This window comes from Coregonus clupeaformis, unplaced genomic scaffold (assembly GCF_020615455.1).
Source record: "Coregonus clupeaformis isolate EN_2021a unplaced genomic scaffold, ASM2061545v1 scaf0048, whole genome shotgun sequence".
NCBI classification, from domain to species: domain Eukaryota; kingdom Metazoa; phylum Chordata; class Actinopteri; order Salmoniformes; family Salmonidae; genus Coregonus; species Coregonus clupeaformis.
The window spans coordinates 616,675-635,605 of record NW_025533503.1 but is presented as its reverse complement, the minus strand read 5'-3'; the positions used below and the strand labels follow the sequence as shown (position 1 = coordinate 635,605).

Below are 18,931 nucleotides of genomic sequence, written 5' to 3'. Positions count from 1 at the left end.
AATGTGAACTGTAATTTACAGTACTGTAGCATATTACTTTCAGCACTTCTAAGGGTTATTTGAAACACTTATCTTGCAGTGATTGCTATTGGATTAACTGGTAGTTAAAACTACTCAATTGAAAAGATATCATTAAGTTGTTTTAGTGATTAAACCATTTATATTTTGAATCAATGGTTGTGTGGTGAGAGATGTTTTACAATTCAAATGAATGCACAATGACAGGTTTTGAATGAAAGACTGGCTGCATTACAAGCGTGACCAGCTTGCAGTTTTATACTAAGAGTTGTGAAAATGTACCACCTGCTTGTGAAAATAGTACCAAAGTGATTAAAACAAAACCGTAATAGGATTTTTGGGGGATGAATTGTGAATTGATTTTCAATAAGGAAAACAGAGGGAAAACACAGGGGGGGACGCAACCACTAACATTACAGTATGATATTCTAATGAGGCAACCACTAACATTACAGTATGATATTCTAATGAGGCAACCACTAACATTACAGTATGATTTTCTAATGAGGCAACCACTAACATTACAGTATGATATTCTAATGAGGCAACCACTAACATTACAGTATGATGTTCTAATGAGGTAACCACTAACATTACAGTATGATATTCTAATGAGGTAACCACTAACATTACAGTATGATATTCTAATGAGGTAACCACTAACATTACAGTATGATATTCTAATGAGGTAACCACTAACATTACAGTATGATATTCTAATGAGGTAACCACTAACATTACAGTATGATATTCTAATGAGGCAACCACTAACATTACAGTATGAGATTCTAATGAGGTAACCACTAATATTACAGTATAATATTCTAATGAGGCAACCACTAACATTACAGTATGATATTCTAATGAGGCAACTGCTAACATTACAGTATGATATTCTAATGATATAAACACTAACATTACAGTATGATATTCTAATGAGGTAACCACTAACATTACAATATGATATTTTATTATTCTAATGAGGTAACCACTAACATTACAGTATGATATCCTAATATTCGAATGAGGCAACCACTAACATTACAGTTTGATATTCTAACGAGGCAACCACTAACATTACAGTATGATATTCTAATATTCGAATGAGGCAACCACTAATATTACAGTTTGATATTCTAACGAGGCAACCACTAACATTACAGTATGATATTCTAATATTCAAATGAGACAACCACTAACATTACAGTATGATATTTTAATATTCAAGAGGCAACCACTAACATTACAGTATGATATTCTAATATTCTAACGAGGCAACCACTAACATTACAGTATGATTTTCTAATATTCTAATGAGGCAACCACTAACATTACAGTATGATATTTTAATATTCAAGAGGCAACCACTAACATTACAGTATGATATTCTAACATTCTAATGAAGCAACCACTAACATTACAGCCTAGTGGACTACTTACACAGGTGTGATTTACCTTTTGACAGATGAAACCCTACATCAACTAATGATGACTCTTATGGGAGGAAGTGAGCATTTCACATCTTAAGATAAATACAAGGATACTTCCTTTGTGTGTTGTACTTAGTCAATTGAAAATGTGCTTAAAGTTCTGAAAAAACAGCCTTTTTGATGATCTGTTTTGAGTTTTGTATTAAGAGTTGTGAAATGTTACCCCATACTTGTGAAAATAGTACAAAAGTGGTTATAAAATCTATAATACAGTGGGGGAAAGTATTTAGTCAGCCACCAATTGTGCAAGTTCTCCCACTTAAAAAGATGAGAGAGGCCTGTAATTTTCATCATAGGTACACGTCAACGATGACAGACAAAATGAGGAAAAAAAATCCAGAAAATCACATTGTAGGATTTGTTATGAATTTTAATCCACTGTACATGGATACTTCCTTAAATTTACTTATTTTGTGTTATGCAATTATGTTATTGAAACAGAATAAGTCTAATGAGAGAATAAATAAGTCAAGTCCAACCATTACCTCTCTCCTCTTTCACATCCCTCTATCATCACTCCATGGGTGTGTCCCAATAATCTCTCATTCCTCCTGAAGTGTATCATTCCTTCACTACTCCTCTCAATTGTCAAAGCATTGGATTGGTGTTGGCATGGGGTAGAGGGAGTTTACATATACCAGTCATTTCCTTTTAAATCCATAAAGGGAAGCGGACAAGTTAAAAAGGAGATAATTGTTACACACCCCATGTGTCCTGATAACTACAGGAATGAACCATATTGAGGTTGTCTGCTTTCTATACAGTTTGATGGGAGAGAGAGAGAGAGAGAGAGAGAGAGGCAGAGAGAGAGGCAGAGACAGAGAGAGAGAGAGAGAGAGAGAGAGAGAGAGAGAGAGAGAGAGAGAGAGAGAGAGAGAGAGGACATCAGGTAAAGTTCTGGAGATGAGGGAATATGTGTGCAGAAAGAAACCCTCCAGTATGGTTAACCACAGTTAGGCCCAGCATGGACTATCAATACAAGTGACCATTTAGAATGTGACCCAGTTCAATGGGTCTGAACAGAACTGGGGGATGTCAGCCATGAAGTTGTCTAAACACAACTGGAATATAATTTGTTTCTGATTCATTGTTAATGGATTTTCCATTAGGAACACAGGGGGGAAACCTAACACAACAACACACATAACACACAACCAATAAAAACAAAGGGGGAGGAAACCACTAAAGTCATTACCATATTGTCATTTTCTAATGACAGGGAGAAAACATGTAAAATCTAGAAGACTACTTTAGATCTGGTCAGAAGAAGCATAGTGCACTATGCAGGGAACAGGGAGAGATTTGGGACAGAGACAGTAACTCCTGTATGGAAATCTTCATTCTAATGACAGTGAGCAAATCTCCAATCTACACCCTATTCCCTATGTAGTGCACTACTTTAGATCAGGTCAGAAGTAGCCTAGTGCACTACGTAGGGAACAGAGTGTCATTTGGGACAGTGTCAGTAACTCCTGTATGGAAATCTCTCTCTCCCTCATCTGTCTTATATATCTGCCCATTTCCCCTCCCATCCTCCCTATTCATTCTATTCTGTCACCCACATCACTAGCCAGCTTCCACACATTTACAAGTTAAAGACACATCACTAGCCAGCTTCCACACATTTACAAGTTAAAGACACACCACTAGCCAGCTTCCACACATTTACAAGTTAAAGACACACCACTAGCCAGCTTCCACACATTTACAAGTTAAAGACACATCACTAGCCAGCTTCCACACATTTACAAGTTAAAGACACACCACTAGCCAGCTTCCACACATTTACAAGTTAGACACACCACTAGCCAGCTTCCACACATCTACAAGTTAAAGACACACCACTAGCCAGCTTCCACACATTTACAAGGTAAAGACACACCACTAGCCAGCTTCCACACATTTACACACCACTAGCCAGCTTCCACACATTTACAAGTTAAAGACACACCACTAGCCAGCTTCCACACATTTATAAGTTAAAGACACACCACTAGCCAGCTTCCACACATTTACAAGTTAAAGACACATCACTAGCCAGCTTCCACACATTTACAAGTTAAAGACACACCACTAGCCAGCTTCCACACATTTACAAGTTAGACACACCACTAGCCAGCTTCCACACATCTACAAGTTAAAGACACACCACTAGCCAGCTTCCACACATTTACAAGTTAAAGACACACCACTAGCCAGCTTCCACACATTTACAAGTTAAAGACACACCACTAGGCAGCTTCCACACATTTACAAGTTAAAGACACACCACTAGCCAGCTTCCACACATTTACAAGTTAAAGACACATCACTAGCCAGCTTCCACACATTTACAAGTTAAAGACACACACATCTCCAATCTCCACCCTATTCCCTATGTAGTGCACTACTTTAGATCTGATCAGAAGTAGCCTAGTGCACTACGTAGGGAACAGGGTGTCATTTGGGCCAGAGTCAGTAACTCCCCTGGGTATGAATTGTCTCTCTATCTTATCTGTCTTCTATATGATGTTCTCCTCTCCTCCTCTCTTCTCTCCTCTATTCACTCTGTTCTATCATCCACACCACATGCCAGCTTCAACACAATGCATTTACAAGTTAAAGAATGAATCATATTTAATTACTGAACAGTAGCAGACCTAACTTCATCTGTTCCTGACTCTGGGTAGTGGATTAAAAAGACCATCAATCTCCAATGATATTAAAGTACAATTCTGAACATTACTGATATACTGAGTCGCAAGTCAAGATATCTGATGTTTTTATTGGTTGGTTAATAGCACCACCTGCTGGACAGGTTTAATGTTGCTTGACTGAGCAGTATGGGAGAATAAAAGATTGCAAACTTAGGGCCGGTTTCCCGGACATCTCCATTGAACATGCTTTTTAGTCTAGGACTAGGCTTCATCTGTGTCCGGGAAACCTGCCCATATAGTTTAAGTAGAAAGTTAGTTAGTTATTCCAGCTTGTAGTGGGCTGACTAGTCCTTGGGAATTGTCCGTTTGTTCCTGGACGATTTTCCATGCAGCTCCAGGTGACAGAGAACACATCAATATGATTAACGTGAATGTACAAGATTAAAACATTGCACAAATATGAATGCATTGAATTGTAATTCATAACATCTTCTGAAGATCAAATCAGTCAAATAATTGTACATAAAACAGAGCAGAATGAATCATCACATCTGGGGACCATCACCACCAGCATGACTAGTATCTATGTGGACCCTACTACAGTTTAACCAGCTCAGCTATAGACTACACCAGCATGACTAATATCTATGTGGACCCTACTACAGTTTAACCAGCTCAGCTATAGACTACACCAGCATGACTAGTATCTATGTGGACCCTACTACAGTTTAACCAGCTCAGCTATAGACTACACCAGCATGACTAGTATCTATGTGGACCCTACTACAGTTTAACCAGCTCAGCTATAGACTACACCAGCATGACTAGTATCTATGTGGACCCTACTACAGTTTATCCAACTCAGCAGTACCATTATAGAGATTAAACCCAGGATAAAGGGGCTGAGTGAATGTGGTCTGGACTCTGTGGAGGAGGGTAATTGTGTCAGAGACACTGTAGAAGGACAGAGTACCTGCCTTGTGATCCAGGTACACTCCTACTCTGGAGGACTGAGGGCCTGATACTTTAGTCTCAACATTATTGTGTATGAACCAAAAACTACCTCTATAGTAGTGTAAACACCAGGACTTGTTATTCTCTCCAAATCCACTACCTCTCCCTGTTCTGCTGATGTCTTTATATGAGACTGCTGTAACACACCACCCACTCCACTCCACCTCCCAGTAACAGCGTCCAGACAGACCCTCTCTACACAGAACCTGACAATAGTTGGTGAATCTGTCTGGATGAACAGGATATGGTTGGACTTGGCCTGTACGTGTCACCTTTCTGTTCCCTTCAGACAGAGAGAGGCGTGTGTCTGCTGTGTTTGGGTCCAGTGTGAACTGACAGGAATCTGGGAGAAGAGCAGAGCAGAGACCAATGAGGGGAGTTAGAACAATAAGTTAAGTCAGATACTGTATCTACCCTGTCTTTGATTAGAGCACAGCAGAGATCAAATCAGAGAAATATGAGGAGTCAGATAGATACCCAGTCTTTGATTAGATCTACTATTGCTATATATTTCTAGAGGGATTGTTAGGAGTGTCAGTAAAAAGAGACTGTTAGTTACTTCAGAATAAAGAGACTCACATTGTAAGAACTGTTCTCTGGTCTTGGGCTCTGGAGGCAGTACAACATCCACTATATTCACTAAAGACACACAAACACATTCACAGAGAGAGGGAATGTTATCATCATACCATATTCCACATGTATATGACTAGTAGGGAACTTTCAATGGTCTAAAGTTGATGTTCTTATTATTTTCAACACACCTGTAGTGGAGATCTTGGTCCATTCTCCTTTAAGGACGTCTTCTAGTTTCTCTCTCAGTTCAGACACAGTCTTACTCACATCTCCAATGTACTGAAGAGGACGGACAACGATGCTGGGTAAGTCTGAAGATACACTGGTACCGGAGAGAGACTGATAACTCTAGAGAGAGAGAGAGAGAGCAAGAGAGAGCGAGAGAGAGCGAGAGAGAGCGAGAGAACAGAACCAAATGATTGAGAGTTTCACATTGAGTTTTACTTTCATATCACATGTATCAAGGCAGTTTAGTTACCTGGAGGAAATGGATGTGATCCTCTGTGTGTGAGAGCTGCTCCAGCTCAGTGCTTCTCTTCCTCAGCTCAGCTATCTCCTGCTCCAGTTGCTCCAGGAGTCCTTCAGCTTGACTCACTTGAGCCTTCTCTTGGGCTCTGATCAGCTCCTTCACCTCAGAGCGCCTTCTCTCAATGGAGCGGATCAGCTCAGTAAAGATCTTATCACTGTCCTCCACTGCTGCCTGTGCAGAGCGCTGTTAAGAGAGAGAGAGAGAGAGAGAGAGACTGACTTGTCTTACTTTAATGAGCCATCCTCATTACACTAACACCCCCACCCCTAAAAGCACATTGCGTGACACCACAACCTCCACACAATCACATTATCCAGTACCCAACACCACAGTACAATACACCATCCAGCACCACATTCCAACCGTCCATCCAACCCCTCCTCTCCAGCCGTACAGACAGCCCCCCTGAGCCCCCATACCTCCTGAAACATCTCCACACTGTTGATCATTTTGTACAACTCAAACTCAACCCTAAGGCATCAACAGTAATGGCATTACCCTGGCAACACAGAAAAAACATGATGAACAGTCTGTCATTGCAGAAAACGGACACCACTCCCCAACTCCCAGGTCAACCCGAGCCAACCAGCTATTGGTGTCTAGGGCTCTATGTAATACCCTCCACTGGAGGACCCCTGACCTTTCCAGCACTGGGAGCTTATAGAGCACCCTCCACCTATACCCTGCCATGCTCTCAGCCAAAAGCAACACAGGACTAATACGAGATACAGTGGGGAGATTTTGTCGATTTTGCAGGTTTTCCTACTTACAAAGCATGTAGAGGTCTGTAATTTGTATCATAGGTACACTTCAACTGTGAGAGACGGAATCTAAACAAAAATCCAGAAAATCACATTGTATGATATTTAAGTAATTAATTTGCATTTTATTGCATGACATTTGTATTTGATCACCTACCAACCAGTAAGAATTCCGGCTCTCACAGACCTGTTAGTTTTTCTTTAAGACGCCCTCCTGTTCTCCACTCATTACCTGTATTAACTGCACCTGTTTGAACTCGTTACCTGTATAAAAGACACCTGTCCACACACTCAATCAAACAGACTCCAACCTCTCCACAATGGCCAAGACCAGAGAGCTGTGTAAGGACATCAGGGATAAAATTGTAGACCTGCACAAGGCTGGGATGGGCTACAGGACAATAGGCAAGCAGCTTGGTGAGAAGGCAACAACTGTTGGCGCAAATATTAGAAAATGGTATAAGTTCAAGATGATGGTCAATCAGCCTCGGTCTGGGGCTCCATGCAAGATCTCACCTCGTGGGGCATCAATGATCATGAGGAAGGTGAGGGATCAGCCCAGAACTACATGGCAGGACCTGGACAATGACCTGAAGAGAGCTGGGACCACAGTGTCAAAGAAAACCATTAGTAACACACTACGCCGTCATTGATTAAAATCCTGCAGCGCACGCAAGGTCCCCCTGCTCAAGCCAGCGCATGTCCAGGTCCGTCTGAAGTTTGCCAATGACCATCTGGATGATCCAGAGGAGGAATGGGAGAAGGTCATGTGGTCTGATGAGACAAAAATAGAGCTTTTTGGTCTAAACTCCACTCGCCGTGTTTGGAGGAAGAAGAAGGATGAGTACAACCCCAAGAACACCATCCCAACCATGAAGCATGGAGGTGGAAACATCATTCTTTGGGGATGCTTTTCTGCAAAGGGGACAGGACGACTGCACCGTATTGAGGGGAGGATGGATGGGGCCATGTATCGCGAGATCTTGGCCAACAACCTCCTTCCCTCAGTAAGAGCATTGAAGATGGGTCGTGGCTGGGTCTTCCAGCATGACAACGACCCGAAACACACACCCAGGGCAACTAAGGAGAGGCTCCGTAAGAAGCATCTCAAGGTCCTGGAGTGGCCTAGCCAGTCTCCAGACCTGAACCCAATAGAAAATCTTTGGAGGGAGCTGAAAATCCGTATTGCCCAGCGTCAGCCCCAAAAACTGAAGGATCTGGAGAAGGTCTGTATGGAGGAGTGGGCCAAAATCCCTGCTGCAGTGTGTGCAAACCTGGTCAAGACCTACAGGAAACGTATGATCTCTGTAATTGCAAACAAAGGTTTCTGTACCAAATATTAAGTTATGCTTTTCTGATGTATCAAATACTTATGTTATGCAATAAAATGCAAATGAATTACTTAAAAATCATACAATGTGATTTTCTGGATTTTTGCCTTCTCACCAAGCTGCTTGCCTATTGTCCTGTAGCCCATCCCAGCCTTGTGCAGGTCTACAATTTTATCCCTGATGTCCTTACACAGCTCTCTGGTCTTGGCCATTGTGGAGAGGTTGGAGTCTGTTTGATTGAGTGTGTGGACAGGTGTCTTTTATACAGGTAACGAGTTCAAACAGGTGCAGTTAATACAGGTAATGAGTGGAGAACAGGAGGGCGTCTTAAAGAAAAACTAACAGGTCTGTGAGAGCCGGAATTCTTACTGGTTGGTAGGTGATCAAATACAAATGTCATGCAATAAAATGCAAATTAATTACTTAAATATCATACAATGTGATTTTCTGGATTTTTGTTTAGATTCCGTCTCTCACAGTTGAAGTGTACGTATGATAAAAATTACAGACCTCTACATGCTTTGTAAGTAGGAAAACCTGCAAAATCGGCAGTGTATCAAATACTTGTTCTCCCCACTGTATATAGCTAACTGTAAAGTAATGAGTGACCTTTTTAGAAAATCATAGGACATAGCCTATAACTGATGCTTTGTGGTCTTATGCAGCCATCTATTGGAAATATTTAGCAATTAAAAGTTATTAATTCACGTAAAGACATTGTTGAGGCAGCTGAGAAATAAAGTGTATTTTTTGTATTAATTCTGTAGATCAGTCTCAAACCTGCCCCACCTATGACATGCCAATTGCTGGACTTTCACATAGAGGTTACTAGACCAAAAAGCTCTATTTTTGTCTCATCAGACCACATGACCTTCTCCCATTCCTCCTCTGGATCATCCAGATGGTCATTGGCAAACTTCAGACGGACCTGGACATGCGCTGGCTTGAGCAGGGGGACCTTGCGTGCGCTGCAGGATTTTAATCAATGACGGCGTAGTGTGTTACTAATGGTTTTCTTTGACACTGTGGTCCCAGCTCTCTTCAGGTCATTGTCCAGGTCCTGCCATGTAGTTCTGGGCTGATCCCTCACCTTCCTCATGATCATTGATGCCCCACGAGGTGAGATCTTGCATGGAGCCCCAGACCGAGGCTGATTGACCATCATCTTGAACTTATACCATTTTCTAATATTTGCGCCAACAGTTGTTGCCTTCTCACCAAGCTGCTTGCCTATTGTCCTGTAGCCCATCCCAGCCTTGTGCAGGTCTACAATTTTATCCCTGATGTCCTTACACAGCTCTCTGGTCTTGGCCATTGTGGAGAGGTTGGAGTCTGTTTGATTGAGTGTGTGGACAGGTGTCTTTTATACAGGTAACGAGTTCAAACAGGTGCAGTTAATACAGGTAATGAGTGGAGAACAGGAGGGCGTCTTAAAGAAAAACTAACAGGTCTGTGAGAGCCGGAATTCTTACTGGTTGGTAGGTGATCAAATACAAATGTCATACAATAAAATGCACATTAATTACTTAAATATCATACAATGTGATTTTCTGGATTTTTGTTTAGATTCCGTCTCTCACAGTTGAAGTGTACGTATGATAAAAATTACAGACCTCTACATGCTTTGTAAGTAGGAAAACCTGCAAAATCGGCAGTGTATCAAATACTTGTTCTCCCCACTGTATATAGCTAACTGTAAAGTAATGAGTGACCTTTTTAGAAAATCATAGGACATAGCCTATAACTGATGCTTTGTGGTCTTATGCAGCCATCTATTGGAAATATTTAGCAATTAAAAGTTATTAATTCACGTAAAGACATTGTTGAGGCAGCTGAGAAATAAAGTGTATTTTTTGTATTAATTCTGTAGATCAGTCTCAAACCTGCCCCACCTATGACATGCCAATTGCTGGACTTTCACATAGAGGTTACTAGGTCACACCCAGTTCAAACCACATTTAAAAAATAAAACAAATGTGTTGTTTATCAAGTGTTCTGCCTTGCAATAATACATATAATAAAATGACTAATAAAGGTTACATAGGTTTTATTTAAAAAATAACAATAAATGCTATTTAGTACTATAATGGTATTTACTAACATAAAATTATTACTAAAATAGTTTCTAAACGTGTTCTAGGCTACCCTACCCTAGAATTAGGGTTAGGGGTTAGAGTTAAGGCTAAAATAGGTTATAAGTAGGGTTAGAGTTTCTGTATAGCACTTTGTGACGTCTGCTGATGTAAAAAGGACTTTATAAACACATTTGATTGATTGATTGTTAGGTTTAGGGTATTTAAAGCAAAAAAAAATGAATAGGTTTATAGCTCTCTTGCTCCTCCCTGTGGCCTTCTGTGGGTACTACATACCTCATTCACGACACTTGCTAGGCTCATTATCTGAGGTAGCAACTGTGTCAGATCTATAAATCAATGAGCTACACCTATCCATTTAGTTTACAACTCAGTGAACCTGCGCAGCATTCGCTCAATTCAATGCCTATGAACTTACAGATTTCGACCCATATCAAATTACCCAGCAGTAATATAGAAACAATAAATAGAAAAACATTTTTTTAAAGGTTATTTCTTAATTTAAAAAAAGTATTCTGGCTGTTTATATCGGCCACATCTTGAAAAAGAGGACGGACATGCGTTTTGTTTAGGTTATACACCTTTTTCTGAAAGAAAATATGATTAACCGTGACCAGAAAATGTTTAATGTTTGATTGCTATGCGCCAACCATACATAGCACTGTGGGTCACCACAAGGTGTACCCAGGTGAACAGTGAGTTTGCTCACCAAGTAGTCATAACCTTGTTAATAATAAGTTACCTGAGGTAAAGCTACAATGTTCATACGGGCTGGTCTCATTACCAACAATAGTGAAGCTGGCATTGTGACGCAGAACAATGGGCTGGGAATAGAACTTTCATTAGGCGAGTTGGTGCCACAGAGCTCAAAACAACTAATAGGAGCTGGCAGGGTGAAACATACCCTATTATTTCTAAACTATGGCAAGCATCTGGGACATATGGTAATATTATGAAACTGGACTCCATGGCGGATTCAATTAAGTAGTTTTATCAGAAAAAGGTGTTAAAAATGTATTGTGTCCAGCCTAGTCCTAGCCCCCGCTGCCGGCTGGTCGCGCTTGTCTGCACTAGCATTATGCCCTACATCCCCACACTAGAAACACCCAAAACTATCTGTGCTAGCAAACCCTGCGTTCCACCCCTCCCCTGCGTAACCTTGAAGTTTGTTAAGAAACAAACACTTGTCTACGAAAAGAGACAACATGTTTATCGGATTCCGCTTGGCACCCAGCCGAGAGCACACGAAAACCACTTGCAAATTTACCAAAACTAACCAACTACTTACAGTCTGTTCGAAAGTAATAAACGGAGGCAGATTAGCAACCACAACTCTTGTCGAAAGAGGCGACACACCCCTCACAAAAATCCCATTCGCAACAAGACAAACCTTTTTCATTAACACAACCACCGCCTTGTTCATTCTGGATGCAGAGTGCAGATGTTCTGCTCCAACCTGTTCGCCGACCATGAGCAAAACTTCCTCCACACCTTTCTCCGGAACGCACCCGAAGCGACAGCGTTTATTCTCCACTCGGTTGAGGCCATCACGCCGCCCTAACAAACTACCCCTACTCCCCCCTCAACTCTAAACGATAAACAGTGGAAACTAATAAACAAACCCTCCACCATCAGAAAATAAATTCAGAAAATACGCAAGAACCAAAAGAAAAAAGAATAGTAGCCCTCCTCACGAACCACAAAACTATCACACAACCAACTTCTTCTTCTATGATATAATGGCGGTCCACAAACCAACGTTAAAGGTGCATGCCGCCACCTACTGTGCTGGAGTGTGTGGTCAATCACGGTTTCCAACATTTCTAAATCCTCCTACCTAACTCAGTACTTCTGAGAAAATAAAGAAGAGCCCTACTAACTTCTAATAGACCCTCCCCCATCCCCAAAATCCCTTCCAACCCCCCCCCCCAACCCCGTCCAACCTCAATGACCCGACACTTCAATCTTTCCCTCTCTTCAACATACTTACAACAATTTAACAACACATGTTCCACCGTTTCATCGACCATACCTTCCAGACACAAACCATTCCCATGCTTGCCAACCAGATGTAATGACGAGATCAATGTACAATGTCCTAAGCGCAATGGAGTAAACACCACCTCTTCCTTCCTAATCTGACTTTTGAATCTTGGTCCATCGACCTTTCTGTAAAACTGTAAACTATTCATATAAATGCCGGCCCTTGTGCTCAGAGTACCATCTCTTCTGCCACACATCTATCAAAATGGCTCTGATCTTACATTTGGCCTCACCTCTACCCAGTGGAACATTAATATCAATTATATCTCGTTTCAAAGCTCTTTTAGCTAACTGGTCTACAATTTCATTCCCTTCCACACCAGAATGTGCTGGGACCCAGCAGAATCTCACTACTAAACCCATTCTCTCAATTCTCCATAATAACATTAATACCTTCAGTTCAACTGAGTATACTGACAGTTCATCTGTTAGTCTTCTACATATCTGCACATCAAATTCAGGAACGTAAACGCCTGCTCCTGTGAGCCCACTATCTGGGTCCTTGGATCCATCTGTGAAAAGCGGTAAAAAAGCATAAAATCTTCTACCAATGTAATTGTCAACCAGTTTCACTATATCACTGACTTCTGACCAATCTTTCCTTTTCTCTACCAAGGTTAGATCAACAACAGGGTCTGGGAGTAACCATGGAGGAACATCCCCTATCACCACAGAAGGGCCAACCTCCAACTCCCTCAAACCACTCTCATCAGCAAACATTCCAACTGTCCAATCAAAACCACTGCCTTGTCTACTAGTATATTCCCAACAGTCATCTAGAACAGTAGCAGTGGGATGCTCAACCTCACAGCCTTTCAACCTAACCCAATAAGATAATGACAATTTTTTACGCCGTACATACAAAGGCATCTCACCTGCCTCCACCAGTAAGGCACATACAGATGTTGATTTAAATCCACCAATACATATCCTTAAAGCTATATACTGGATTCTGTCCAGCTTCTTAAGCCAAGTCTTTACCTCTGTTCCATAAACTGTACACCAGTAATCAATTGTCGTCCTGATCAGAGCTCTATAAATATCCATCAACAATTGTCTGTCAGCACCCTATTCATAACCAGAGACCCACACAACCAACTACCACGAAAGTTAATGAATGAGAGAGACAGAGACAACACATGTGGCTTAGTGGGTAAGAGCGTTGTGCCAGTAACCGAAAGGTCGCTGGTTCTAATCCCCGAGCCGACTAGGTGAAAAATCTGTCGATGTGCCCTTAAGCAAGGCAATTAACCCTAATTGCTGATGTAAGTCGCTCTGGATAAGAGCGTCTGCTAAATGACTTAAATATAAAATGTTACAACACTATACATAGCCATAATATAACGGTTCTTCTTCTTTGGAGTTTAACGGCGGTTGGCATCCAATATGTTGCATTACCGCCCAAACTGGACTATAATATAAATCTATTTTACTTTGTGATACAAAATGGGAAAAGGGGAAAGGAACATTTAATTAAAAACCTTCCAACTAACCCTACACTCATTAAATACCCACTACCCCATTCCACTACTTTGACCCTATCTGCTCCTGCACCATGCCAACGGCCTGGGAGGACGGGACACCACCACTCAACACACCCTGTAACTCTTCTGAAGTCTAATCTTGTATGCCCAAATACTTCTCTGCAGCTGCCACCACAACATCTATTTTCTGTGATTTACATTCAATTTCAGTCAATTTCTGCTGTACAGTTGATAACCATTGCTATGAATGGCAAGAAGCTAACTTTACTGAAGCATATATCACTCGTTGACCTATCCCTCTGTGCTGGCACAGATCTTCTACCTGAAAGAGCGCAGTGGATTCGGCACAATGACTCTAACAGGATAACTGATATATCCTACCATGACTTTATCGGGTAAAGACTCAAAACTCAAAAGGACTGACAGTGACTCCTCTGTTTCACCACGCTCACCACCGGGTCTGTGTTGCACCAAACGGCGGGCATCACAAACACCAGGAAGCTTAAACTTGAATTGCTCCACTTCTACACTTAACGCTACCCCAGAAATCACTCCTTTCAATGGTGCCCTGTTCCTAAGACCAAAGCAAGAAACAGATCTTGACCCAAGTTGCGTGACACGGAGCGCCCACTCCCTCTGGTCAGAAGAAACACAAACAAATATCACAAGTCCACTACAGGTTACCTTCACTGATTCAACTGCACCCAACTTCTTTCCCACCCACCCTGAAACTACAAATGGATCTGCCAAAAGGTATGGATCCACTTTCTACAACAATGTATCTCTTACTGCACCAGATTCTTCTTTATCATGTCCATTGATGCCAGACTCTGGTTCTGAGCTCTTCACCACACCTTCTACCTCACTTAACTCTCCCTCATTCATTTCCATTTCACCTCCAGAACTCGGTCTGGCGCACAGCTCACTCTGTTTGCACTTGAATTATAACATTTGAACGTTTTTATTCCTTTGAAACTTTTGTGAGTGTAATGTTTACTGTTAATTTCTGGTGGTTTATTTCACTTTTGTTTATTATCTATTTCACTTGCTGTGGCAATGTAAACATATGTTTCCCATGCCAATAAAGCCCTTTGAATTCAATTGAATTGAGAGAGAGCGAGAGCTCCATGTTAATGTATAGGGGACATGAGTCGGTCATGGTTACTCATGGTTATGTGATGAGGTAGCCCCGCCTTCGACTTCAAAATCAGTGTCGGCCCTCAGCCCAATAGGGAATGTCCTCTTGGTGTAACGGTCAAGATGTTGTTTTCTCCCTCAGTAGACCCGGGTTCATATCCCGCCGGTTACATTAAGCAGTATATTCTCTGAAAGGGGACCAAACAGCCTGTTCCCAACAGTGGGCTCAGTGGGATTGGATAGGGGCCTCTCTCCCTCTCTCTGACTGGAGGAGAGATGTGAAATGGTGTGTCTCCTCTGGTCAACAATACTCACCTTGAGAGACTCCACAGCCTGTTGGAGCTCCTTCAGCTCCTTCTCTCTCTCCTGGAATCTCTGCTGGACCTTTTGCTGACTCATCCCCAGCTGCCTCTGTGGAGAATCACTCTTCAATGAGCTATCAAGCTTTATTTGTCCAGTAGATCAATAGTATAGTAATGGGACATAGGGCCCATAGAAGATAGGGATTAAAATGTTGAGGAAGTGTCTGTGTGAAATTATATTATTATATTGTTATGTGAATGATTATAGTTTTAACAGTGCATAAAACAGGGGAGCTGATTGGGTGTTTGATAACAAATTACAATGGTGTTTGACTTTAGAAAATGGTGATACATTGGGAGCAAACCCAATATACTCCAGGTTTGTGTTCATATTTATTCTGCCGTGGATCGATTTCATTTGAATGATCTCATATTCAAACAGCCTTAGTTCCTACTGTATCTTTAATTATGTGTTTATCAGACAGTCACCAACAAGTAGTTCTGGTCTTACCTGTTTCTCAGTCCTCTCTGCTGCAGCTGACACTGTTTCATGGCCTTTATGTTTATCCATTGTACACAGCATACAGATAAACTGCTGATCGGTACGACAGTAAACCTCCAGCAGTTTGTCATGATCAGAGCAGATCTTCTCCTGTAGTTGTGTGGTGGCTTTGACCAGCTTGTGCTTCTTGAAAGCAGGAAATTCATAGTGAGATTGGAGGTGAGTCTCACAGTAAGAGGCCAGACACACCAGACAGGACATGAGGGCTTTCTGCTTTCTGGTCCCAGTGCAGACATCACACGCCACATCTCCAGGTCCAGCATAGCACAGAGCAGGAGGGGGAGCAACCTGGAGTCCTGTCTTCTTCAGTTTCTCCACCACTTCAGCCAGCATGATGTTTCTCTTCAGAACAGGCCTTGGGGTAAAAGTCTCTCTGCACTGAGGACAGCTATAGACCCCTTTCAGAACATCCTGATCCCAGCAGTCCTCAATACAGCTCCTACAGTAACTGTGTCCACAGGGAATAGCCACTGGCTCCTTCAGTAGATCCAGACAGACAGAACAACAGAACTGGTCCTGGTCCAGCAGAACTCCCTGCTGAGCCATTTGGACGGTTGTTCACTCTCACACAGACAGACGACACAGAGAATCAGATAAGTTTCGTTTCCACAGAAGAGAGTTTGTAGGAGGGGGAGGGACTTCCTGGTTCTGCCAGAGGGGTGGGGTTAGAGGGAGAGAGAGGGAGAGAGAGAGAGAGAGAGAGAGAGAGAGAGAGAGAGAGAGAGAGAGAGAGAGAGAGAGAGAGAGAGAGAGAGAGAGAGAGAGAGAGAGAGAGAGAGAGAGAACTGTCCACAATGTTAATAGAGACAAACATTTGTGTTCCTAGGTTAGGGCCCTTAATATGGAATAAATTAAATAGAGTGGTTAGAATATATAAAGGGTAACAGTTTCTATGAAGTACATATGTATAATGCTTTTAATGAATTGTGTAATGCCTTAAACTTATGTGCTATGACACTAACTATAACCATCCATAATAACTAATATGTGGTTGTAAAACTGTACAATGTGTTATAGATAATTAGCTACAATGGGGGAGGGGGGACTTGAAATGGATACAATAAAATTGTAGCTGAAATGAATACCGTATGTATTGACTGATCATTGAGAATGATGTAACACTTTACATTACAGTGTGTTTATTGGTGTGTAATTATTCCTGTTAGTACAGTGGTGTAAAAGTACTGTGATGCCTCATTCTTACACTGTACTAGCAGCAGTAACCCTAGCCAGTAATAAGGCTACTGTAATGGAAAGTGTTACAGGAAATATAAAGGAAGGATTTATACATGTCATCTATGATATACTCTATGTAATGATATGTCTATGTCTTCTATATGGTGTTCTATACTGTATGTAATGATATGTCTATGTCTTCTAGATGGTGTTCTATACTGTATGTAATGATATGTCTATGTCTTCTATATGGTGTTCTATACTGTATGTAATGATATGTCTATGTCTTCTAGATGGTGTTCTATACTGTATGTAATGATATGTCTATGTCTTCTATATGGTGTTCTATACTGTATGTAATGATATGTCTATGTCTTCTATATGGTGTTATATATTGTATGTAATGATATGTCTATGTCTTCTATATGGTGTTCTATACTGTATGTAATGATATGTCTATGTCTTCCATATATGGTGTTCTATGCTGTATGTAATGATATGTCTATGTATTCTATATGGTGTTCTATACTGTATGTAATGATATGTCTATGTATTCTATATGGTGTTCTATACTGTATGTAATGATATGTCTATGTCTTCTATATGGTGTTATATACTGTATGTAATGATATGTCTATGTCTTCTATATGGTGTTCTATACTGTATGTAATGATATGTCTATGTCTTCCATATATGGTGTTCTATACTGTATGTAATGATATGTCTATGTCTTCCATATATGGTGTTCTATACTGTATGTAATGATATGTCTATGTCTTCTATATGGTGTTCTATACTGTATGTAATGATATGTCTATGTCTTCCATATATGGTGTTCTATACTGTATGTAATGATATGTCTATGTCTTCTAGATGGTGTTCTATACTGTATGTAATGATATGTCTATGTCTTCTAGATGGTGTTCTATACTGTATGTAATGATATGTCTATGTCTTCTAGATGGTGTTCTATACTGTATGTAATGATATGTCTATGTCTTCTAGATGGTGTTCTATACTGTATGTAATGATATGTCTATGTCTTCTATATGATGTTCTATACTGTATGTAATGATATGTCTATGTCTTCTATATGGTGTTCTATACTGTATGTAATGATATGTCTATGTGTTCTATATGGTGTTCTATACTGTATGTAATGATATGTCTATGTGTTCTATATGGTGTTCTATACTGTATGTAATGATATGTCTATGTTTTCTATATGGTGTTCTATACTGTATGTAATGATATGTCTATGTCTTCTATATGGTGTTCTATACTGTATGTAATGATATGTCTATGTCTTCTATATGGTGTTCTATACTGTATGTAATGATATGTCTCTGTATTCTATATGGTGTTCTATATTGTATGTAATGATATGTCTATGTCTTCTAGATGGTGTTCTATACTGTATGTAATGATATGTCTATGTCTTCTATATGGTGTTCTATACTGTATGTAATGATATGTCTATGTCTTCTAGATGGTGTTCTATACTGTATGTAATGATATGTCTATGTCTTCTATATGGTGTTCTATACTGTATGTAATGATATGTCTATGTCTTCTAGATGGTGTTCTATACTGTATGTAATGATATGTCTATGTCTTCTATATGGTGTTCTATACTGTATGTAATGATATGTCTATGTCTTCTAGATGGTGTTCTATACTGTATGTAATGATATGTCTATGTCTTCTATATGGTGTTCTATACTGTATGTAATGATATGTCTATGTCTTCTAGATGGTGTTCTATACTGTATGTAATGA

General features: G+C 40.6%; 1 protein-coding gene across 1 annotated transcript; it reads right to left on the bottom strand.

Moving 5' to 3' along the window:
- Positions 1-4,923: 4,923 nt before the first annotated feature.
- LOC121540118 (tripartite motif-containing protein 16-like) lies at positions 4,924-16,626 on the bottom strand. Its single transcript, XM_045212753.1, has 6 exons — positions 15,926-16,626; positions 15,428-15,523; positions 6,213-6,446; positions 5,923-6,082; positions 5,738-5,797; positions 4,924-5,501 (listed from the first exon to the last, which is right to left on the bottom strand). Exons 1-6 carry the CDS (start codon positions 16,520-16,522, stop codon positions 4,990-4,992), a joined length of 1,659 nt encoding a protein of 552 aa, XP_045068688.1. The 5' UTR covers positions 16,523-16,626; the 3' UTR covers positions 4,924-4,989.
- Between the last annotated feature and the right edge of the window lie 2,305 nt (positions 16,627-18,931).

What these genes read in the sequence shown, in the direction of transcription:
- LOC121540118 (XM_045212753.1), bottom strand. Translation starts at nt 16,522, where the DNA reads ATGGCTCAGCAGGGAGTTCTGCTGGACCAGGACCAGTTCTGTTGTTCT. An exon ending in CAGAGAGGACTGAGAAACAG is followed by an intron (nt 15,524 to 15,925) that starts GTAAGACCAGAA and finishes GATTCTCCACAG; the next exon opens with AGGCAGCTGGGGATGAGTCA. An exon ending in AGGCTGTGGAGTCTCTCAAG is followed by an intron (nt 6,447 to 15,427) that starts GTGAGTATTGTT and finishes CTCTCTTAACAG; the next exon opens with CGCTCTGCACAGGCAGCAGT.